General features: G+C 36.0%; 1 protein-coding gene across 1 annotated transcript; it reads right to left on the bottom strand.

The window, feature by feature from the left end:
- Nuf2 (NUF2 component of NDC80 kinetochore complex) lies at positions 1-25,223 on the bottom strand. Its single transcript, XM_048357617.1, has 14 exons — positions 25,103-25,223; positions 22,093-22,227; positions 20,461-20,535; positions 19,394-19,470; positions 18,852-18,913; positions 14,151-14,248; positions 13,167-13,240; positions 11,858-11,954; positions 10,853-10,915; positions 9,851-9,988; positions 8,131-8,271; positions 6,982-7,157; positions 5,877-6,012; positions 1-342 (listed from the first exon to the last, which is right to left on the bottom strand). The coding sequence occupies exons 2-14, from the start codon at positions 22,213-22,215 to the stop codon at positions 208-210; spliced, it is 1,395 nt and encodes a 464-aa protein (XP_048213574.1). The 5' UTR covers positions 22,216-22,227; positions 25,103-25,223; the 3' UTR covers positions 1-207.
- Positions 25,224-25,817: the final 594 nt, after the last annotated feature.

A 25,817-nucleotide genomic window follows, 5' to 3' on the forward strand; every position in this document is an offset into this window, starting at 1 on the left:
TGGAAAGATATGCAAGCTGCTTTAATTGTAAATTAAAAATATGTCCACAATAAGTGTAAGCCTTATAAAATGAAGGTGTATAAACAGTGATTAGGCCAACATTATTGGTATTTCGGAATCTTTCATTAGCTTTCATGTAGCTGCTCCCTTCTCCAATAGAAATGAAAAGCTAGCGCAGTATTTGCAGAAGCCATGTAGCCTGTGTTGTCAGCTCGGCATTCGGAACATTCTCCTCTTCAGCTCAGCTGACTTCTTGTCTATCCGGGCGGCACACTCCTCTGTGGCCTTTTCGATGCCTTCATGGTATTTCTCCAAAGCAGTTTTCAAGCTCACAAATATGTCCTATGTGGAAATGAAACAGAATACAAATTATTCCATGTAAAAGCCTAGGCTGAAATGAGTCAAAACCTCCAGCAGTTTTACTCATATTTATTAATACTCTTTTGGGGCCTAAACTTTTATGCACAGAGAGACCCACGCACATGCTTATTTGTACTAACACTGGTTCATGAGGCTGCATAAACACATCAAAACAGTCTGTCACGTACACAAAACAGAGCAGGGACACATGGTAACAGCCAAGATTCCAAGATATTAACAACCATCAAGGAAAATAATGTACTATGTGAATCTTGGAAAATATTCAGATTACCATAATTTGTGTAATGGACCCTGATCACTGTTTAATATCCCTAGTCATTTTTGTAGACCTCTGAGGAAGTTTTACAATAAGTAATAATGACTTTTCATATAAATCTACATGAATGGCCTGACAATAAAACAACAACAACAAAAAATGAGCAGCGCTATTTTTATAGATTGAATAAAACCAGAAACAAATTAGCCTGCATATATTTTCTTCTATCTCATACTTATTTAATAGTGATCTTCTTTTATTACCTATTTTCCTTAAGAAAAAGTTCTCAGATCATGATAGGATAAACAGTGGTATACTACAAGATCATAGGATGTGTTCACTATTGAAATAATACAGCAGTCCCTTTCTGAGGGGTAAATAGGAAATCTTAAATATCTCTGTTACTAAACTTTTCTTACAATTCTGGCTACTAGTTATCTTTGTTTAAATTCTCATGTAGATATTACCTGATTTGAATATATTTCACATTATAATTCAATATAGGATGCATTTGCAGTGTTCAAAAAAAATCCCACTAGGTCTGGGGCTCAACACCTACATAAATTTGAGAGCTTATATATAATTCAGATACATATACCTAAATATAATTTATGCATATATATACAAACAGACATGTGTGCATATGTGTATGTATACACATAGATGCTTTAGGTTAAACATGCTTCAGAAATTCAAGCATGGTTATTAAATCCTCATATAAAATATGAATATGTTTAGATTCATTAAGATCCAAGCTGGTATCAAATTACTATAACTATGATAGAACATGAACCATTAGGAAAATAAATCACAAATTTCTAAAAACTTAATTTCTTAAAACATGTAACAAAAATAAGTTACATCCTAACTTGTATGAAGTCCATTTAAAGAAACAAAATCACCTCAGCAGCTACAGATCAATTTAAGTTTCTACCTCCACTGGGGTATATGTTTATTCATACTAGAAGGAAAGCTGAATAAATTTGGTAGAAAGACACTGCTTGTGATTAATTATCAAAGGGTAGTGTGGCTAAAGACTCTGGAAATAGGTCAGTCAACTATTTCCACACACCCAAAGGAACACTTTTCCCCAGAGAAAGAACATGTTTTTAAGGGGCCAGTCATCTAGACAGAGCCACAATAAATAAAGACAATAGCAAGGCCTAATTCCAGGGCCAGGTACCCACCCGGAAACACACATCTGAATTCCTGAGCTCCCTCTCACAAGATGGTTATTGATAACAAATCATACCTCTGACCAATACAATCTATTTTAGAATTTCCAATTAAATCCTGTATCCAAGTAGAACCTTATAAACCTAGTTTGCTATCATTCAAATATAAGAGAGTTTTACAGTTGGTCTAATCGCCTCAGTTTTCAAATTAGAAAATTTACAAATATGAAAAATTCATGAACTTTTTTTTTTTTTTTTTTGCCAGTCCTGGGCCTTGGACTTAGAGCCTGAGCACTGTCCCTGGCTTCTTTTTGCTCAAGGCTAGCACTCGACCTCTTGAGCTACAGTGCCACTTCTGGCCATTTTCTATATATGTGGTGCTGGGGAATCGAACCCAGAGCTTCATGTATACGAGGCAAGCACTCTTGCCACCAGGCCATATTCCCAGCCCCATGATGAACTTCTTATTCTCAATGTCATCATTTATTCCACAAGTTTGTATTTAAATGCATCACCCAACACACAATACACAGTACACAATACAATAATAAAATGGAGGGAAACTATATAATCAAGCCAGATGGGAAACCAAGTGCTTGAAATGTGACTAGTGCACTAAGAACTAAATTTTCATGTTATTTCATCATAATTATTTGCATTATAAATAGCCATGTTTGCTAGTAGCTACTCAACTCAACAGCAAATTATCAAGATTATTTGAAATAGACTAAGAATGCTACCATATTTGAGAGAGGAAAGAACTAAACATATCTGAAAAGACTCAATGAGAGTAAAAATCTGGACACCATGCAGATATACAGACTATTCGTTGAAATATTGACTGTAACTGTAGGAAAACAGGGAGGTATTATCTTGAACAAGAAAGTGCAGCATTAAGAGTGACATTTTAACAGAATAAATTTGTCAGTACTTAGTATTCAGGGCATGTTTGATGAAGGAGAATTGAAATCGAGGAAGAGATGCAACAAGTTATGCTGTAATTAACAAGTCTTATGAAATTGTATCATGTGTGCATAAATACAAAGGGTAATTTATGAATGAATAGTGCCACTGAGGAAAAAAGGAAATCATATGAAGTTGGTGAATCAGAAGGTTAGGATTACGTACAGCAGGTACAATATTTCAATTCTGTGATAGAGAATGCTGATGTCACAGAGAAATATGATGAAATTGAGTGACAGAAACAAATAGGGGAAAAGGAAGAAGAAAATGAAGATGAGGACAGATGTAGGCATATGATACTGAATATGATTCTGCAAATGTTATTTTTGAGGAACCAGAATGAGAAACAGATTTTTAAATGCTACCCAAAAAAGGCAGTCACAATAACTAAAAGTATGATGAATTATCTCTGAAAAAAAGTCATAAAGAAAGGAATATCATGCTCACCAAGACCCATCAGAGTTGCACAAGGAATATTTTGGCAGCATTAACATATCTGTTTTTCCTTCTCTTGAAGGATGATAGGAAATAAGATGAAATTCTTTAACAAGAAACATTTTGCTGTTACTAAAATACTTACAGTTCTCTGTTACTGTGAAGAAATGGCTATCAAATGTAAGACTGGGGAAATAGGTCAGAACAACTGAGCAAGTGGAACAATTAAACTTAAGAGTTTGATCAATAAGTCTATGCTATTCTAATGGGAAAAAATACATACATTACAGAAAAGAGTCCAGATAAACTCAACATTTTTGCCTTGGAGTAAAAGGCATATTGGTCTGACCAGTAGGAGACAGCAGACAAAAAGAAATAATTGATGAGACAATAGATTTAAATTGATTAAGATTTTAGAAACCTGGTTTGATATTAAAGAATATTGAAAATAAAAACCTTAACTTGGCAGAACTCTATGTGAAAAAGACTGGGTCTTTCATTTGATCATAAGCTAGAAATAAGTTGTTAAAAGTCCAACCCAACATTAAACTTATTAATAGAAGCATTTTGCTTTCAGGCTGGTCACAGCACTATTGTGGAAGACTGCATTTAGCACTAGGCTCTACGGTTTTTTAACTTTAAAAGAAGTATTAAGTGTTGCACAAAGGGGAGAAGATAGTAGTCAGACTAGTAGAGAATTGGAAAATGAAGCTGCACAAAGGTGGACAATTTGGGATAATTAAACCAAATAAGACTGAAAGGACCATGGTCATTATCTTCAGATGTCTGAGAGGTTATTATGGAGAAGAAGGGACAGATTTATGTCAGAGAAAAGACATTCTGGAAACTGCAGATATAGCAGAACAGCTAGGGTAGTTATGACCTCTATTCCATTAAAAACAATTAAGCAGCTAGCAGTGTGACTCAAATAGTAGAACCTGCCTAGTAAGCATAAGGCCTAAAGTTCCAATTCCAGTAGTTTCATAAAATAAAGCAAAAAAACAATTAAGCAGACCCTATCAATGGTTTTCAAAAGCCATCACATTCTGTAGATAAGGAGATAATTCAGTTAAGAAGCACGAAAAAGAAAAGTGGTTCTCAGGAGCTACAAAAGTTCATGGACTCCCTTGCTGGGGTTTTTTATTTGAAGTATTTGGCTGGAGGTGGTGACGTACATTAAAAAACCTCTCAATACATTCGGATACAGCCAGCTTCAAGGCATGCTGTGCCAGATGATCTCTTAGCCAATATATGGAAAGCATATAACGTATAAAGCACCAGTTCTAGGCATGGTTAGACATGACACACTAAGGGTAACAACACAAGATTGCTGTTGTCAAGAAATGTTAAAAACCATTGGTGAGACACACATGTAAAAATATAGCAGTAGCAAAAGGTAGGCATCACTGATACACAAAGATACCTGAAGCTTGAGTTAGTAATTAGTAACTAATGCATTCATAACTGGGTTAGTAACTCTATCTGGGCAATGTGATAACACCTAAATGTGTTGATCTGATATAGTTACAAAAGTCTCTCTCATTATACAGGCAGACAGAAAATCCAGTGAAAGGGCAAGAAAAAAAAAATGTAGTTGGAATAAAGAAAAAAACAGAAAAAAAAAAGCAAGACTGTGAACTGGGCAGGCCAAAGGAATCGCAACCATCTTCTTTCCTACCTCTTACAAGTGTCCTCCTGAGTCAGTAAGTCTAGCCACATATCCATATGCAGCTGCTAATAACATGCTGCTTCTCAGGGATAAAAACATCTGGGAACAGTAAGGAGATTGCCTGCTGTGGCTCTTCCAGCATTAGTTATCAGGGCATTTCAGTAATTGTGATCTAAGGTGTCAAGGTACATAAGATGAAAAAAGGGAGAAAAAGGAGGCCAAGGGATTTTTGGATTAAAAGTGGCTATTTTTTGGTGACTTCTAGTAGAACAGTTTGGAAAATTATTCTGGAAGAACAATCTCGAAGATATAAATCAAATTTCAAAAGTTAAGGAAAGAATGGAAAAGTAGTAAATATATCATGAATAGACTACTTGTTTGAGACTTCAGCAGTTAAAAAATTTCTGTCCTTTTACTAAATAAACACTTTATCTTCGGTGTTTGTAATGTGATTTTTGAGACAAAAATGTAAATGATGCCTGTTCTCATTACCCTAGGTTATTTATGTAGCAATAAAATAGATACATTCTGAATAAGCCAAAAGTAATTTTAGGTAATTATGATAAAGACATTAAGAGGCTTATAACACAAAGGGACCAATTTAAGCTCCATCTCCCTTAGTTAACAACTCAAAGAGATTTGACATAAATGCTAGGAAGTATTTGAGATCTTTTTATCAGGAGAAATGATGCAGAAAGTTTTTAGAATAAATTCAGAATCTTTATGGAACAACTACATTTACAGGGAAAAACGATCTTTGGCTTTGTGTTATTAGGGGGAAAGGCAAGCAAAAAAAAAAAACAACGCTATGGAGGAGATATAAACACAAAACTACACAGGCTAGCAGGGCAGGATGGGAGCTATAAGCACAAATAAAAGCAAAAGACCTGTAGAGTCATTTTCTATCCCATAGAACTGACAATAGTGGAGGTGATACAATTTTCATTTTAAGCTCAGGAGACTGTATGAAATTAATTTCTTATGAGTGCATATTTACCTGGGACTTTAGTTTCTCTCTTTCAGTGGCATCTTTTAGTTGCTGAATTGCAAATTTAATTTTCTGGATTTCTTGATTAATTGTGGTTACTCGCTCACAGACAGCACCTCTTTTTTCTTGAACTTTATTGCAATCCCTAAAAGGAAAAAAGATAGCTATAACACCTCTTAACCATTTAAAAAAGGCAAATATATAACTCTAATTTTGTTCCAAAAGTAATGGGTCAGTATTTAACAACCCTAAAATGCTTCCCCAGGGAAAAACGATAGAAACCCCAAAGTGTACTGCCATAGTCATGTCACAGTATGTAATGAGCTCTTACCTTTAAATCCATCTTTCCACCCTCTCTTCTTTCTTTTTCTCTCTTCCCTCCCTTCCTTCCTTTATAGTGCTGCGGATCAAACCTAAGGCCTAACATAAGCTATACAAGTGCTCTGCTACTGAGCTATACTGCTGGCCCTCAAAAACTCTTCTGTACAAAGAAGGTTTGAAGTTACATTTCTTCAGTTATGATATTTATGTAGTATTAATGGGACTTTGATTCAGCACAATTTTCTGCAAGGCAGTTGGGCAACAAATACAAAACCTTTCTGTTTCTATTCATTTCTTTCATTTGAATAGTGCCCCTCTTGTTCCCTTGGGGAGTGAAGGAATGATGCTGTAGCACTTGTAACAGCATTGTTAAAACACATTATTAGGACTAAAAAGACTACCAACATACTGGCAAAACCAAAAGTTTAGCAAAGCATTCTTATCTGAATAATGAAAACAAGGCTTATTTTTAGAATGCTATTAATGCAAGGGATCTGCTGTACTCTAAGACAGACCAGCTGATACAATCTGATATATCTCTAAATCAACCACTGTCTCAAAGAGCACTGAACATAGTAGCACCAGAATCCTTTTGAAAAAATAATACAAAGAAGATGGAATTGTGGTATTTAGGAAATTAAAAAGAAAAAATACTAGTAGCTAAAACATTTGAAAATCTGGACAAATGAAACACCTTTTAGCAATAGGGTAGGTTTGACTTCCTAAAGAGAAAAATATATTAGCTTTTCCTAATTATTTTCGAATACTCTAAAATATGAAAATAAGTTCATACTCAATCACTGTCCGTTTGTAGTGTGTGATGTCCTCCTGTTTCTTGTTTATTTTGAATTGTGCTGTGGCAAGTTTTTCCTTCTTTACAATCATCAGTCTCTTGAGTGAATTTTCTTCAGTCTTTAATTTCTTTAGTTCTGACTGATCACTTTCAATTTGGTCCTCCAAATTCAGGCTCTATATTTTGAGAAATATTTAAAGTCAATACCAACTAGTTAGGATTTCTCCGTAAAGGAAAAGGATATTTTCTAGGATAAGCTGTAGTAAAACCTAATTTTGAAATGGGATACAATTATTTGATCCCTAAAAGCCCAGGCAAAAACACAGATTGCACACAAGAGGCACCAGGAAGGTCCTGGGGCTGCTGAGAAACATCATGAGAAAAGCATGATTTGTTTATCATGCTCCTTTGTCAGAAGGATTAGAAGAGATGGTTAACTATAACAGAAGCAGTAAGAGGCTGGAGTTGAGGGGTGTGGGCTCTGAGCTGCAGCAGAAGGAATAAAAAGAAAAGGTGGACCTTAGAAACAATTAAAAGCAGACCTGGTAACCCTTGATAGCAGATAAAAGAACCATATAGAGCAGGGAAGGACAGAATGCCAGGCAGTTAACCTCCTAACCAATACATGCCTCTAAAAGAGGCAATTATTATTACATATGATGTAGTGATCCTGGATTAAGATGAAGTGAAAAGAAGTTAAAAAGGATTTGTAAATTTCTAGACTGAGGAGATTGAGTGACAAAACTAGTTCTTATTATTTAGAGCAGAAACCATGTACTAAACGTTGAATCTCTTGTATAAACTCGAGGTATAATGCTAGGCACTAAATTGGGACTTAATGAATACTGATTATTCGATTATTCAGGACCACCTCTAACTGTGAGAACAAGTTTAAATATCCTTTACTATTTTTCAAAATAGATATGTGAGTTAATTTCATATTCATGTCATCTGAAGGTTAAAATAGGTCTTGGTGATTACTGTGTTTAAAAAGGAAAAGTGTCTTATTCTGTCATATTGCTTCATGTATTATTTTGTAGAATTGTCCTGTTTATCTTTTAAGAAAATAGTAACCAAAAGTGAAGTCAAATCCAAAGAATTATAGTAAGCAATTACAAATGAAGACAAAAAGTTGCACACAATACAAACCTCTTTTAAGATGCTGGTTAATTTTTCCCTGTTATCTGCAAGGTCCTGTATTTTCTTTTGATACAGCTGCACCTCCAGCTGACATGAAGGCAGGCACTCAACTGAGTCTCTATAGATTTCATACTTCTCCATCACTTCTTGCTTTGAGAGGAAAAAAAAAACAACAAAAAAACCAAAGACCACAGTTTGATATTCTCTTTCCTAAAACTGCAATAATGTCATTTTGTTTGATCCCGAGTGATTTCTACATTTAATACTTAAGAGAATACTTAAGCTTAAGAGAAGGGAACAATTAAGTTTCTAGGTCAGTAACATTACTGACATGTGTCTACACACACATAATTGTGTTCAATAGCCAGATATCTGCACTCAAAGGAAACCTGCCACAATTGTCATAAAGCACTTACTATCCTACCTTCCAAAGGTTACTTGAGCTATTACAGAGTTTATTCTGGCTGAGGAGATAGCTTAGTGGTAAAGTATTTGCCTAGCATGTACGAGGCTCTAGGTTCAATTCCCAGCAACAACAATTAAAAAAAAGAAAACAAATTCTGCTGATCCAAATAACTTCTGATTACTCCAGGACAACTATATTAACTATTTATAACCTTCCTATTAATTCCAACAGTTATTAGTATGACTAATTCTATTGGCATAATAATGTAAAGATTTTCCTTCTCCCTTCCTTTAGGTTTCTCTTTAGCCTAAGGTCTAATCACATTATTGCCTTTTTTTCCGGTTGTCTTTTTCTTTGTAATTGTCCTATTTTGTAGATACCTTTTGCATATGTGAATATAACCTCTTTACCTGGCAGACAATAAAAATATGGTCTAATAGGTCTATGTTTCTGTATAGATTTTGGACTTCCATTCTTAATTTTACAAAGTCAGGTTGAGTTGGTAGTATACTTCTGGAATCCTAGCACTCGAGGAGCTAGAGAATTGCAAGCTCAAGGCTAATCTGAACTATATAGTGAGATTTTATCTAAAAACACAGCAAAAATAGTCCATGATCATTGTAAAAGGTCTAAAGTTGTTAAACATTTAAACCAAATATTTAATACTTAAATTTTAAATAACAATTTACTTTTATAGGTGATGCCAGGTATAGATCCAATTGCTTTTTCTTCTAGATGGTTATATAAATTTTTAAATAAACTATACATTCCCCACAAATAAGCAAATCTGAAGATCTTGTCTATTCTTATGTGATACTTTTAATGATCAGAAAGTACTTGAATAACAAATCCAAGAATAAACTAGAATTTTATTTACTAACCAGTTTTAATACCATGCCTCAAAAAGAGTACTTTTAAAAACAGTTTTACATAAATTCTCACAGCAGTTTTATACTGACAGCAAAACTGGACAAAAGGTACAGATTTCTCACATACACTCCCTATGCGCACAGGTAAACCGCCATATTCTTCATAGTACATATTACGACTGGGAGCCTTCTCATTCTAAGTCCCTTTAGATCTTTCTTCCCTGTAATAAACTCGTGCAATTTTCCATGGATAGGGGCATTTCCCAGAGCAAAGCCTCAAACCCCTTTAGCATAATCAAACAAATGTCTGGAATTTCTATGTCTGCCCCACAGAAGAGTTACAAAGGTCGAAAAAATTAAAGAGAAGTATGTATAACACAGAAAGCAGGCACATAATCAAACAAAAATTTGCAAAAGAAAGAAACAAAAGGATTAAAAGAAAAAGGAAACTTACCCTGGAATGTTTTAGCTTCTGGACTGTATCTTTCATTTTTTCTCTGTAATTCTTTACCTTTTCTGGGGAATCCACAATCTTTGTTTTTAAATTGTCTTGTATTTCTTTCAAAGAAACCACTGACAATTTTAGTTCATTCTGTCAAGAAACATTTTCTTTAATTAAGTATGATGATAAAATTGGTGACTTTGTAGTTCCATACTAGGAAACAACAAACGAGGTTATGTTTGCTGTAGTAAGCATAGAATGAAAGACATTTAATTTTAGCAAGGGTAAAAGGTGGAATGGGTTTGAAACCTGAGCCACAATTCAAAGTAGATTTGTCTCTCAGACTATAACTTGCCTCTTCTCTCTTTTGGTGTTAGCAAGGATAGAGGAAGGGACACAGTCATATTCCACTAGAAGGAATATGAATCAGTATCTTCTAAGTTCAGCAACATCAGTCAATATATTAATTCACGGCAATGTGAGTCAGTTAAGTGCATATTTCCTTTGACTCCAAATTTAGAAATGCAGCCTAAGATACAAGATGCCTGGTATATAAATACAAATATGTACATGTGTACATGTGCATGTCCATAGCACATACATGTGCTTACGTTAAAACAACAGAAGCATTATTAAAGTTATCAAAAGGGAACTAAAAGATGAAGTTTATATATATAATATTAATGTCTATCCACATAGACCTATTAACATAATAATTACCTTCATATATACACATATATTAAAGAAGTAATTCATGATACATAGACATGATATATTAGCATATACATAAGTTATATCTATCTACATATATATGTATATATATAAGAATGTATGGCTTTTAGTACATTTTTATTTTCTCAGTCACAGTTTTAAGTAGAAAAAGGTTGAGTTCATTTCATTTGAGGGAAAAAGATCATAGAGAAACATCTGACGATCACAACATACACAGCTAAAATACTGCTCCCTCAGTGAAATCAAACTTTAAACGCAAGATAATAGAAAAAAAACCTTTACCAAGCGCTTGGTCTTCTCTGAGATATCTGATTTCTTTCGGGAATTTCCTTCTTGCAGCACTATCTATAGGAAAAAAGAAAACAAATGTCTTACTATGACTCTATTTAAAGATGGGGGAGAATGTTGGAATAGGTGACATGGGTCAAGATGCATTCATAACCTGACTTGCTGAATTAAAACTTCCTTGGACAACTACTTAAATAACAATAATTTAAAAATAAAGATAAGTTGTTGTTAGTTTTTTTTAAAAAAAAAAAAAAGAAAGAAAAATGAAGCCTGTAGCTCACACCTGTAATCTTAGCTACTCAGGAGGCTGAGATATAAAAATCACAGTTCGAAGCCAGCCTGGGCAGGAAAGTCCATGAGATGCTTATCGCCAATAAACCACTCAGAAAAGGCCAGAAGTGAATCTGTGGCTCAAGTGGTAGAGTGCTAGCCATGAGCAAAAGAAGCTCAAGGACAGTACCCAGGCCAAGTTCAAGGAAAAAAAAAAAAGAAAAACAATTTACCTTTAGCCACTTACTAATTTCCCCAAAAAAATAATGGACCAATTACTTTCAAATTTTCTGTTCCTCTACGTCAAAAGAAATGTCTAAGAATTTCTTCATTAACTAGTTAACTAACTCCATAGATGTAACTTAACATTAAAACTAAACTACATTGAACTAAAGAAGGAGAGTATGAGAAAGAATGAGAACTAGAATGTTTCCCTAAATGTGTAAACATCCTGACATGCCTATGAGATGTGATCCCAGGTTGCTGCAGGTCACAGCAGAACTAGACACAAGAGAACCTTAAAAATTTTGATTCATGCAGACCACAGAGAACTTTGGTGACACAAACTAACATGACTCTTTACATAGTGGACAGAAGATGTAAAAGGGAACACATGGGTGGGAATAGTAATATATTTGATTCCTCTAGTAAACAAAAGCAATGTGTCCTTACCTCCACTACATGCCCTACATATCTATGCTTTTCATTAGGATGTTTCACAACAGATACCGTTTTTTGACGAAACTCTTGGTTCAGTGATTGCTGCAGATCCTGAATATCATCTGTCAGTTGCTTGAACTCTTCCTGCTCTTCAACTGGAACAGAACTGAACACAGTGAAATATGTATCCCATTCAGGATATAGAGAGGACAAAATAAATTCCCTGCCCTCAAATAGCTTAGATGAAACATCTGCTTTCTTGTTTGTGAATTACAAACTTCCATATGACAGCTATTCAAAACAGATGACCTTCACTCCCTACTGAGAGAAGATAAAATAAGTCCCTTCAAGTTTCTACCATCAAATCTACGCATCTTCATGAAATGAAAATGGCATTCCTTCTTGGGTAAGCCTCCTCCACGAGTGCCCTACTTTTACTTTTGCCCTGCTATATTAGCTACCTTTCATTCTACTCTAAATTCCCTTTTTATTGCCTCTGTCCACATTTCCATTAAGTTATTTCTTTTCCTCTGAGTTTGTAAGATTCCTTAGGATTGCTATACATCTTTTGCTATTACTAATTCTTTAAAAGCTATCACCTGAAACTGACAACCTCAAAGACACCCACAAATTTGAAATAACTTAAAAATGAAAATCCTTCTCCTCAAAGTTAATATAGATGGTTCTTAATTTATTAAGGAGTCACAGAACAAATTTTCAACTTTCCAATATGCATTCTACTTCAAACTTGAAAATCTAACTATTACTCCAGCTAGGAATAGATGGTGCTGGGCATGGAGCTGTAGCTCCCATTCAGCCAACAGAGCACAAGGGCAAACCCCAGCTCCAGTGTACTGTGCAGCTAGGCTAGGATGCTCAGTGACTTAACTGAATTTGATACTTTCCAATTTATAGTATTTTCAACTGAAGATGGTTTATCAGACAGAACTGTACTATGAGTTCAGAAGCACCTGCATATATAATAAGAATTTATAGCACTTAAAGATTCTTTCCTGTGTCCAAAGCAAAAGCACTCTGTCAGAGAAGGAAAAATGCAATCAACATGAACTGATCTGAAGGAAGAGTTCAGCCAGTATTGTTAATCTACATAAGATAAACACTCTGGTTAATTCAGGAAAGCAAGATAAAGAAACTTCAAACAAGTCAGGCTGACACACCAACAAGAAAGCCTATGGTAACATAAGAGAACAAAAACTAGTTCTTCTCTTTACTTGAAAAGGCAAACTTAAATATAGTCTGATATTTATTTAGGGAGATAAAGGGGGCTTAAAATAGAACGTAGGCTTGTAAAATACCATTCTCAGTTCACTTTGCAGTTTGAAATAACATCTATTCTATTTGTCAATTTCCCACTTACTCAAGTCTCTCCAATTTCATCAGTGCCTCCTGGTGTGCGGTATTCAACTGCTGCATTTTGTCCACAGAGGTTTTCTAGTAAGGTAATATTCATAATCTTGCATTAGCACTTTCCATCATTCAGTGAGATATTAAAAAAATGTCTGTCTACTGGCCCGTACCACAAAATGTTTGCTCACCACCAGAAATGGAAAATATAGGCAGTTGTGGAAAATGTAGTAATGATTTATTTGAAATACTGGGGTGAGTGTGTGTGTGTAAAATAGCTACCTCCCCAGCCCAAGAACTTTTCTACTTAACACAAACATTGAGTTCTAACCATGATTAGTTGCCTGTTCAGTGCTGGAAATTTTTGAGAAGACATAGAGTTCCTGAACTTAAATAGTAGTGTTATCTTTGAATATCAAATATGCGTAAGAAAATCCCGAAACAACCTGATACACTTCTGAATATAGCAGGATTAAAGAAGAGTTACCTCCCAGCCCAACTGGGGTTAAGAGGTTGAGTGAAAAAGTCATAGGGGCTGTGTAGAAGTGACAGATGTTTCAGCTGTGTCTTAACAAATGAGAAATCTTCAGCCAAACAAAATTGTGTGTGTGTGTTTGGGGGGGGGGGTACAGTATTATATAAACTTTGAGGTGCTCATTATGTTCAGGAAGTATAAGCTTTGCATGATTTGTGCAAAGTAGTGTTTATTATATAAATAAATCAATAGTCTCTTCCCTAACATTTCCCAGTATAGGAAAAGAAGCCTCAGCTACAGAAAACAAAAACTTAGCTTCTCTGTTAACAAAGAAACACTGCTTTGAAATAAGCTTTCCAGAAACTAAAAGCTGCAACTTCATGTACATATAGTAACAAATTCAATTCTAAGGGTTATTGGCTATCTGTAAAAAAAAAACAAAACAACTTCATGATAGATTAATAAGTCATAAATGATGCTATTATTGATCTAGTGAATGACCCACAAATACACTTGTCTTACATATTGCTTGAGAAACTCCATATATGTGCTGCGGCATTCTTCTCTGAAGTGAATAAAGTTAATAATGCCACTTAAAAACCGACTTGTCCGTTTTGCTTCTGAAATAGACAGCAACACTCTTAGTTACATCTCTGAAACATGATTTGAGACACGAAAATCAATCCTTGCCTATCATATACTTAGCTCACAGTATATTAGACAACACAGTGCGCAACAGCAAAATGTGAGGATCTGTTTAAATTTAATGATCAGAATTAGGCAAACCAGTTTGGGCCACAAGTGTGTAATGGACAAAATGGACCATCTCATCTCAAAATAGGAGAGCAGACAAAATTCATGAAGCAACAAATTTCATGTACACAGGCCATGGAGCAATTCTCCCAAATCAAACAAGGTAAATAATATTGATACACTTGCTCTCAAATTGAAAAGGGCTCCAGGCTGCAGTCTAGATGAGAAAACCATGAATGATGCTGAGTCAAGAAGATAGGCATTTAGAAGTTTGGAGAGGCTGAACTATCTGGAATGAGACGAGTACTTCAGAGGAAAGAGCTACAAAGAGTTCCAGAGATTTTTAAGGAGGTACCCAAGTTCTTGGGTGAATACTACTAATCAGTACATGAAAATATTAAGGCTAAGGAAATAATTAGGAATATTTGAAGGAAAAAAATCCCCAGTACTCAACAGTATGAAATCCTTTATGTTTAGCATCCAATAAAAATAAAGACATGCAAAGAAATAGGACAATATTATCCTTGACAAGAAAAAGAAAATCAACAGAAATATTCTCAGCATAACATATTTTGTAGGATGTAAAAATAGTTTTTATGAATATCCACCAATTCAAAAATACAAAAGAAGGTATTTTGAAGACAAAAGAGAAGGTAAATGTTTTTCTAGAGACCTAAATCAAACTTCCAGAATTGGAAAATAAAACACCTGAAATAAAAAACTAAACTAGATGGGATTAATGGCAGATTGTGCCTAGAAATGAAAGGATTGGGGAGGTGGAAGACAAACCAATACAAACCTCAGGATCATCTCACTACATGCATAAAACTAGGCACTTGACAAATACCACTTTTCACAATAAAATTTCTTGTCAATTCTCTCCCTATTTTAATTCAACACTACAGAAGTTCTAGCCAGCATTGGACTCAAGGAAGAAATGAAAAGCATCCAGACCACAAAAGATGGAAACTGTCTCTCATATAATGTAACTCTCAAATTGAAACTTCTAAAAAAACACTTATTTAAAAAAAATCTACTAGAAATAAGTGATTTTTAGCTAGGTTTCTGTATATAAATAAACTGAATTTCTCTAATAATAACCAATCAGAAAGTTAAATTTTAAGGAAGGTGACAAAAACTTCACTAAAAATCTAAGTGGTAAATTTATTTACTTATTTTTTAAATTTTTATTGTCAAACTGATGTACAGAGAGGTTACAGTTTCATACCTTAGGGATTGGATACATTTCTTGTACTGTTTGTTACCTCCTCCCTCATTCCCCCCTCCCCTGCCCTCTCCCCCTTTCACCCCATAGTTGTTCACTTCATTGACACCAAACAGTTTTGCAAGTATTGCTTTTGTAGTCATTTGTCTTTTTATCCTGTGTCTCTCGATTTTGGTATTCCCTTTCAGTTTCCTGGTTCTAATACCAGTATACACAGTTTACAATGTACTCAGATAAGATACAGAGATAGTGCAGGTACAACCACAGGAAGGGGATACAAGAGGATCATCAATAATAGAGGCTATGGTTTCACATGGCATGTTGAAAGTAATTACAAGTGATATAACAGTCGTTTCCATAACATGGAGTTCATTTCACTTAGCATCATCTTATATGTGTTCATAAGGGTATAGCTATTGGGCTCTTGTGATCCTCTGCTTTGACTAGCCTAAACCTGTGCTAATTATTCCCTATGAGGGAGACCATAGAATCCATGTTTCTTTGGGTCTGGCTCACTTCACTTAGTATAACTTTTCCCAAGTCCTTCCATTTCCTTACAAATGGGGCAATGTCATTCTTTCTGACAGAGGTATAAAATTCCATTGTGTATATGTACCACATTTTCCTGATCCATTCGTCTACTGAGGGGCATCTGGGTTGGTTCCATATTCTATCTATGACCAATTGTGCTGCGATGAACATTGTTGTGCTGGTGGCTTTAGTGTGTTCTTGTTTGTGGTCTTTTGGGTAGATGCCCAAAAGTGGGGCTGCTGGGTCATAGGGTAGCTCTATGTTTAACCTTATGAGGAATCTCCATACTGCTTTCCAGAGTGGCTGAACCAGTTTACCTTCTGACCAACAATGAAGTAGGGTTCCCTTATGGCCACATCCCCTCCAACATTTGTTATTGTTAGTTTTCTTGATATAGCAAATTCTCACTGGGTGGTAAATTTAACAAAATGTATGGAAGACCTGCACTCTGAAACATATAAAGCATTGTTGGGAAAGTAAAGAAAACCTTAATAAGCAGAGTGACATAACATACTAATGGGCCAGTATATTGTTACAAGATCCAGTATATTCCTAAATGAACTATGCATTCAAAGTAATTCCAGTCTCACTAGCCGTGTGTGTGTGTGTGTGTGTGTGTGTGTTTGTGTGTGTCTATGTTGGAAATGTGGGAGAAAGTTGGTCTTCTAAACCCAATTACAATGTAACACTTGTTTCTTGCACATGCATGCATGAGTGTGTTTGGAAAAGATGGGGGAAGTATAAGTGAAAAATAACAACCTGAAAATTCTAAAATGAAGAAGGACCAATAGCCAAAAAAATTCCGCAAACAAAGAAAACTAGATGAATTACACTATCTGACTTACTATGAGGCAGTGTGCTTGACAGAAAAATAAACCATTTAGATCAAAAGAGGAGAAAAGCAAGCCCAGAACTATGTCCAACTTATTTTTAAAATGAACTGTTTTAGGTTCACAGCCTGAACAAGCAGCCGACTGTTTTCAAGCATTCACATCACTAGACAAGTCCAGCTTCCTCCAAGAAGTTCATTTGTTAAGATGGATGAACCTGAACTGACAACATCATCACCCAAACTGCACAGTTTACAATGGCATTCACACTAGCCAAGGTCAGTGTTGGGTAGTAGCTTTTTCAGACTGGCTTCTTTGGCCTAGTCATATTGCCTTAAAATTCCTCCATGTCTTTCCATGAACGTTCATTTCCATTCAGTATTAATAGTAATTTACTGTACGGATATCTTGGTTATGCCCAAGTTTTAGTAGCTATGAGCAAAACTGCTCTGAATATCTTTGTGTAGAGTTTTATGTGAACTTTTGAGTATTCAGTTTCCTTTTAGTAGATACCAAAAAAAGCATGACTACTGGATTGTACAGTAAGAATGTTTAGTTTGGTAGAAAACCGTCACACAGCCACTGTGACTCTACCACTTTGAATTCCCACCAGCAAAGATTAACAGTTGCTTGCTGCTCCACCATTCTTGTCAACATTTGATGTTGTCACTGTTTTGGATTTTTGTTATTTTAATAGATGTGCAATGGTATATCAACTGACTTTTGACAGTGTCTTTCAAGTGGAAAAGGAAAAATTTCTCTAGAATAATGATAGCCCTATACAAAAAACAAGAACCCTGACATTTCCCTCACACCACATAGAAAGATTCAAAAGCAAAATTACAATTCTCCTGAGGCAAAACACAGAGGTAAATCTAAGGAAACTTGTATTACATCAACATTTCTTTGTTTTATTTAGAAAAAGGGTTTTGCCATATAATAAAGCCTAGGCTGTCACAAGCTTTTTTGGCCTCTGTTGGCTTAAAGTTTCTTAATAGAACGGCTAAAAGAACGACACAAAAACCTTACAGTGATCTCTTTGATAATTTACTTTTAGAAAAGCCTAACAGTTCAATAAAACAGACAATTCATCTTAAAAGAACAGACAAAAGATTTGAACAGAAACTTAATGAAAGAAGATATAATATAGCAAATGAGACATGAAAACAGGCTTGCTTTTATTAGTAATCAAGAAGTATAAGACTTACAGACTGTATGACTTTCCTTATATGAAATTGTAGAAAAAACCAAAACCACAGTGATAGAAGATCTGTTAGCTATGGCCAGGGAATAGGGATATGGGGGCACAAAGGAGATAGACACAAATGAACAGAAAGTAATTCCTCCTGGGCCTGTAGATGTTCCATACATGAGTGTGATGGTGGTTATTTATACTTGAAATTGATGAATTTTAATACGAATAAATTATGCCAATAAAGAGACAGAAAACATTAAGATATTAAAAAGAAGATTAAATACAAATTTTTAAAGAGCACACTAAATCTCTTAGAACATGAAATAACTTGATGGATACATATCAATCAATGGATTAAGAAGAATCTCTCCTTTATATTATCTGGATATGTACTACCTAGTTTAAACACGTTTTAAAATGTAAGGAGATAAATTAAAGCTCTTTGGGACTGGGAATATGGCTCTCCTGAGGCCCTAACTTCAAAATCCAGTCCCAGACAGAGGCCAAGAGAGAGAGAGACAGAGAGACAGAGAGACAGAGAAAGAGATTTTCTGTGAACCTACAAAAGAAAAAAAATTCCAAGTATGAAAATATTAAACCTTAAGAATGAGATTCATTTTGTAAAATCTATTTCCACTTAATTTTTTTCTTTCACTTATTGGAGAAAAATTATTTAAATTCTCACTTACTTGGATATAGAATATCAGCCATCTCAAAGTCATTCACCCTGCAGATGGGCAGAAATGAGTCCCTTGGAGATAAAGAGAAAGAATATATAAGTGTGTTAGAAATTATAATCTAAGTCATGGCACACATCTTCTTTTCTAAGAGATTTCTAATATATTTCTCAATAAAGCCAGACGTTTATGGCAGTGCAGAATCCTACAGCACTGAAATCTACATTCAGCATATTCCACTAGTATTCATGAAATACAAAGATTCAAATAAGCAAAACCCATTCTTGGAGACATTCAGACTCTTTAAGAATTCATAGGCCTCCATAATGTAGGCATAACTTTTAGATTTACACTCTCCTAGAATTTCAATTGAAAGTATCCTGAAAAGTGCCAAAGAGAGGCTGTTCTGTTTGGTAGAAACCTACAATTTTATCTATCTATGGGATAGATGGGGGAGATGTCAGAATTCCTTTTAAGGAAAACCATTTCATTAAAGAGCTTAATGTAATATAAATATGAATACGGAATTAAAAAAAGAATCACTCTTTACTCACAGATGAATAAGTAAATTGCTGACTGGTAAAAAGCCTTCCATTATATGTGGATACATGACTTCAGAGTTCACTGGCATCTAAATGAAATAAACCACAAAATGTAAGTTACATATCGCTTAGACAAAATAAGAAAATCTTCAACCATAAGAAACCATTAACATAGGTTAAAATCCAACAATATTAATTTATTATCATTAACTTTGAAAAAAATGAATATAATTGTAGTACCAAGGTAGAGTTAAAATTTATTAATAATGCTAGGATGATAGTGATTATTTCTCAATTTTAAATGCATGATAACTAGAACAATGTTAGACATTTTATATATATTCCCTTTCAATTTTTACAACACTCTCTTACAAAGTGTAACTCCAATTTTATAGACAAAGAAACTGAAGGTAAACAAGGTTTCATAATAAGTAGGTGGCAAGGATTTTGATTTTTTTTTTTTAATGTGCAATCACATACTAGGTATAGTGATACACGACTGAAAACTCAGCACTTGGGAAGCTAAAGCAGGAGGACTGAGAGTTTAAGGCCAGCTTGGGCTACACAAAAGAGATCTTGTCTCAAAACACAAGGAGATCATACTGAGAAGATACCAAAACATTACATTTTCAGTGCACCTTCAGATGCTTGCACAACAAAAAGAAGATTAAGAAAAATGATCCTTCCTACTAGAAATATTTTACTAAAAGCCCAGCTGCTGTATTGCAATTGTTTCAATATTGCTACATATCTTCTATTCTCATTTCAAAGTCCTCCCTGAGAATAATATTTAGGAAGCCTTGGCTATTTATTATTATTATTATTATTATTATAGTCAGTGAAGACAAACCTCTAAATCTGTGAACGACTATACAGAGCCCATAATTTTTAAGTGTCATTTGGGTCTTTTATTGCAATGCTCATCTTACTAAGTCTATCTATATATACTATTATTATACCTAAGATTTCCTTGTGAGTGACATTAATTTCAGAGAAGCCTTTGAATTTGTTACAAGTGAAGTCAACAAATCCCTTTTAGAGGGTATACGGTTGTGAGAACTGTCTCACCTTAAACTCACCATGTAAAAATGCTCCAGTCGTATTCCATAAACAATCTGTAAGGCCCTCATGTAGATCATGTGCAAGACTTCAGGCTACAAAAGAAACACAATTTTTAATAATCTTGGATATAGCACTGCATCCCAGTCTTTGTTGCTGTCCAGTGCTACAGTCAATTGATGCAAAGAAGTGCTACAAGACAACTCCATCCTCCTGGAAACATCTGTAAAAAAAGAAACTCCCAAAATTTATGATATGTATTAGTTTGTTTTTAAAAAAATTATTTATTTATTGTCAAAGTGATGTACAGAGGGGTTACAGTTAAATGTAAAACACAGTCAAGAATTCTGGTGCCTGTAGCTCAAATCTGTAATCCAGTCTATTTAGGAGATAGAGATCTGAGAATTTTGGTTTGAAGCCAACTTAAGCAAGGAGGACTGTGAGACTTTTATCTCCAATTAACCAGCAACAAGCTGGAAGTAGAGCTGAGGCTCATGTAGTAGAGCACCAGCCTTTAACAACAACAGCAACAAAGAAAACAGTGGCAGTGAGTTCAAGCCCCAGCACAAGCATTAAAAATGAAAATATGTGGTAAAGGCTATTAGTTGCTTAAGTACATCCAAATCTCAGCTGGGAAAAAGTGGAATGAGTCAGCTATCAAGTATGTGGCATACATGTTTTGGAACACTGCGGATGGTTTTTTTTGGTTGTTGTTTTCTTATTTTTTTAAAAAAAGAAAATCTGGATAACCTTGCCTACCGCCTAGATATTGCGGTTTTCTTAGATTTAATGTTTAAAGAATACTGGAAGCAAACAGTCTGAACTTAGAGCAATACAGAATTTTAAAAAACTCTTATTTCTAAATCAGCCCTTCCTTCTTATGGTTCTAATCCATACACAAGTGCATTGGGTGAACAGTAGAGTGAGAAATACAGCAACAATTTGCTAACCTTTTCCTGAAGTGGAATTTATTCAGTATACAAGCCTTTCATTCATTCTGAGATGATTCCTTCCATTTGAGAGAATTAAAGGACACTGAGACAAAAGAGGTTTAAGTTCTGTATCATAAAAGCAGGGTTACTACATTATCACCTCAAGACCAATGTAAGAAACTGGAAGGAGACACTGGGATTTCCTGTGACATATAAATAACTTCATTTTTTTTTGCATTTAATAACTAAACATAGAAGAATAATGCCTGTCAAAACAAGTCAATTCCCTCCTGGGGCATAATACAAGAAAATTAATCTGTAAGCTTCCAAAGAGGATTGTTTCTAAACATTTTTTTTTAATGGTTGGGAACCACTTGGAATAAGTTCCATGAAGCCTTACCAATAAATGATACTCTCACACCAACACGCCAATAATAATAAAAAAATTTAATATACTTTAATATAGCTATGGTTTAAGGCTATTTTTTTTAAACCCACTATATGAAAGAACTGAATTCCTAATGGGAATGTAAACACTGCCCTACATATAAACTTAATGTTATTTTAAAATTACACTAGGTGAGAGATTTTTCTCTAGATTAAACATGACTGGCCTACGTCAAATAGGAGGGCACATATCCTCCTTGCTACTTTATAAACGTTGTAGCTTACTTTGTTTTCAAACACCAACATCTACATTCAAACACAACCACATCTTACCTTTGGATTTGGAGAAAGGTCACTCTTAGAGAGGTTTTTCCCATCAGCTCCTGGTAACAACTTATTGCGAATATGAATCACAATCTCAGCTGCATTATATCTGGGGAAAGACAAAGTTTCCATCTTGGGAATCTTCTGCTTATGAAGGAAGAAAAAAAAACACAGATCAGAATTACAGACAACTGATAGTTCTCATTACTGATAAACATAGAAACAAAATGAACAAGCCAGGACTCAATAATTCACAGTACTGCTACCATCTAATATCTTAGTATTATAAAGATGAATTTTACATACATCCACACAAAGATATCTATTGTAAAGTTACTTTTATCTCAAAGTACACACAGTCATTTTCTGCTCATTTTCCTAAGGTTCATTTATTTTCCACATGAGAAGGAAGATTTTGGTTGACATTTGGGACCCAAGGGTTTAACAAGATCAATCCTGAAAATTAATCTTCTAAGCAATGAAGAAAGCAACACCATCAACACACAAGGCCATTAATACTGTATTCCGATTTGACATCCTATTTGATATATACTTGGTAAAATGGCTTTAAGGCTTAAGAGGCACTTAATAGGAGAGAAAAAAAATAATGTAATTGGCAAAAATACCTATCACTGTAGTAACAATTTTAAATAAAATGAAATAGCAAAAAATCCTCTTGCCCATTTGGTTCAGAAAGTGAGTTATTTTTTCTTTGTCCCCCTAAAGCAGAGGTTCTCAAAATTCTGTCCCCTCCAGTCTAAGAGCACATCTGACCATGTTTGGAGATAATTTGGGTTGTCAGTTCAAGCATAAGGCTGCTGTTGGAAGCAAGTGGACAGAGACCTAGTATGCCACTAACTAGCCTACAACTTACAGGGAGGTTCCTCACTGCAAGTTATTACCCAGTCCAAAACATCAGTAAGGCTGGGTCTAGAGAATCCTGTCATGGACCTTACATTGACTACACTATAGTATTTTTTTTTTTTTTACAAGGTGTTGGGACTACATTAATAGAATGAGGGCACTACATTTTGAGGGCCCAGTAAACTAAGATCCTTTCACTGTCTTCTCATCCCTACTTGGCAGTAAGAGGAGCAGCAGCAACAGACAGTGCTTTGGCCACTCAGTTACCAACACTGTTCATTTCCCAATGACACCCCTCCCAACTCAATTTCATTAGGTTTCTAATATTTCTTACACTATCAAGGTTAAAAAGCTTTGACAGCTTATCCAGTCTCTACTACATGTAAATAAATGGTGTCCAAAAGATTCCTCGTTCTATTTGAAGCTTTGAAAACATCATGGATTCAGAAACATTCATGGCAACATTTTCTTAATGTATTAATCTCTTGATGTGACACTAGTTTCAAAAATGTTACAAAATATGTTTCTGCTAAACCCTCTCTTTTTCAAGGTTATAATATCTTTACATATGGTCATTTCCTAGATGACATTGTCTTGGAATGACCATTTGTGCAAGTTAAGAAACAAAACAAGAGCAAAATCCCCTTTCCTACTCAATACCACAACATTCAACACAAAAGACTTATGACTACATGGAATACTTGCCCCATGCCATTGCCAGCAATCACCTCAAAACTAGTCTTCTATGGAAACTTCATTAAATAGTTATGATTGCATTGGCCATTGGTGACCAGCTTAACATTCAATCTCTCCTCTCCCCCAGACTGGGGGGACAGGATTCTATATCCTAAGCCTCCTGGTCATTCAAATGGCAATTCCACATTCCTAAAGCTATTCAAAGACTGCCAGTATCAGTCAACCATTAACACATAAAAAGATACTGATAGCTATAGAAGAGTCTAATGATTTTTTAGAGCTGTACACCAGGAGCCCCAAAGACTAAATACATACTTCACAATATTATAGCTTCCTACTTTCAGTTTATTAAACATTTACCTTTATGTTCTTGAAATACCCAAACTGAATTTAATATTCTTGGTATGGTGGATGTAGGGCAGAATATTATCCAATAAGGAATGGCCTTTGCTGCTCTAGATTACACAGCTGGTACAACTAGCCCAAGTTTTGTTTTGTTTATCTCTATTCTAAGCCCTTTTTGAAAGGGCTGTTGCATGTATATAATATAATAACTGCCAGGTGCCAGTAGCTACTCAAGAGGCTGAGATCTGAGGAATGTTGCTCCATGCCAACTATGGCTAGTCTGTGAGCCTCTTAACTTCAATTAACCACCCCAAAAGCCAGAAATAGAGCTGTAGCTCAAGTCTCCATGTGAAAAGAGAGAAAGGAAGGAGGAAATCTCAATGAAACAAAGGAAAGTTATAGAGTCCATACACCTGTCAATTTCTCCCTTTAACTTTAGGGTATTGTCACATTTTGATCCGTGGTTTTGGGTTTGGTTATGAGATGCCTGAACAATGAAGATCCACAAAAAATTAAGAAATATCTACAACCCAAACACTGTCACCACCCTTTCAAATGCATGGATGTAACTTTTTAGAAAGCCAAAGCCAAAGTCCAACAAAATAAGTACCAGGAAATGGGTACTTGGGGGAGGTGGGCAATGGTGGAGAGGAAGATGAATGTAGGGGGACGAATGAAGGGAAGAATGCAGTCAAGAACTCGTGGTATACACTACAAAACTCAGAAAAGTAAGGGAAGGGGTGGGTCGAAGGGCGGCGAGCACAGTGAAGGGGGTGTCACCGTTCAAGATGCAGTGTATTCATAGGCTACTTTGTTGAGGGACACCTCCTTTGTATAACTACCTAACGATAATTTGTAAAAAAATTACGTACGAAAATAGTACAAACTTAAATTGGCATGCAGGTTGACATTCTCCTTCCAGGGTTTAAAAAGCAATCAGCTACTTAGGAATCTGGCAAAGGTCGGTGCCAGAGCTAAACTCAATTCAGCAACTCCCGCCTTGCAGGCCTCGGTTTTTCCAGCCTCCCTTCCCAGCACTGCGCTCAGGAAAACATGCAGGCCCACGTATCCCTTGGGCTTCCCTCCCGGTCTGGCCGCGCCGGTTAGCGCTCACCTAGAGTCACAGCCGCCTCCAGGAGGACGCCCAGGCCCGGACGCGGCCGCCGACCCGCTGCAAACACAACCAACACACGCCGACCGTTTCACTTTTCAAACTTGCCGCCTCCCCCTGGAGGTCCCGCCCCCTTTCCGCCGCACCCACTTCCGGGCGCGCCGGGTACCCGCAAAGCTCAAAAGACTCAAAGCACCGCGGGCTCCGGGCCCTGCGGAACCGTTGTCTATGGGATTGGCGTCCGGTCGGAACTTCGATTCTTCCGGAAGTGGGCGCGCTGCTGCCGGTGGGTGGAGTTCAGGCGGGCGCCCCATCCGCACTCTGGAAGCCCCCAAGGTAACTACAACCTGTGCGAGTCTCCTCGTCATCCCGCGTAGAAAGGACGGAGGGGCCTTCCATGAAACAAAGGTAAGTCACCGAGTCCCAGTGTGATTACAGTATCGACGTTAGCATTCATGGAGGAGTCGTGCTGATTACCTCAGCTCACTTCGGGTTCGTTCAGCACCGGGACCGGACACTAACTGGCCCTCAAATGAGGGCTGTCCATCCCAGAGATGATGCACCCGACCCAAAGCCGACCGCCACAGTTCCCTGGGAGCCTAGCCAGGGCCTAGATACGGGTCCTGCGAGTTTGCCTTGGTAAGCGCTAAGGGGGGCGGGTACCTGGCAGTTCATCTGCCAGTTCCTCGCTTTCACATTCAAGGAAACTGGGCTCAGG

This window comes from Perognathus longimembris, chromosome 11, assembly GCF_023159225.1.
Source record: "Perognathus longimembris pacificus isolate PPM17 chromosome 11, ASM2315922v1, whole genome shotgun sequence".
NCBI lineage: Eukaryota > Metazoa > Chordata > Mammalia > Rodentia > Heteromyidae > Perognathus > Perognathus longimembris.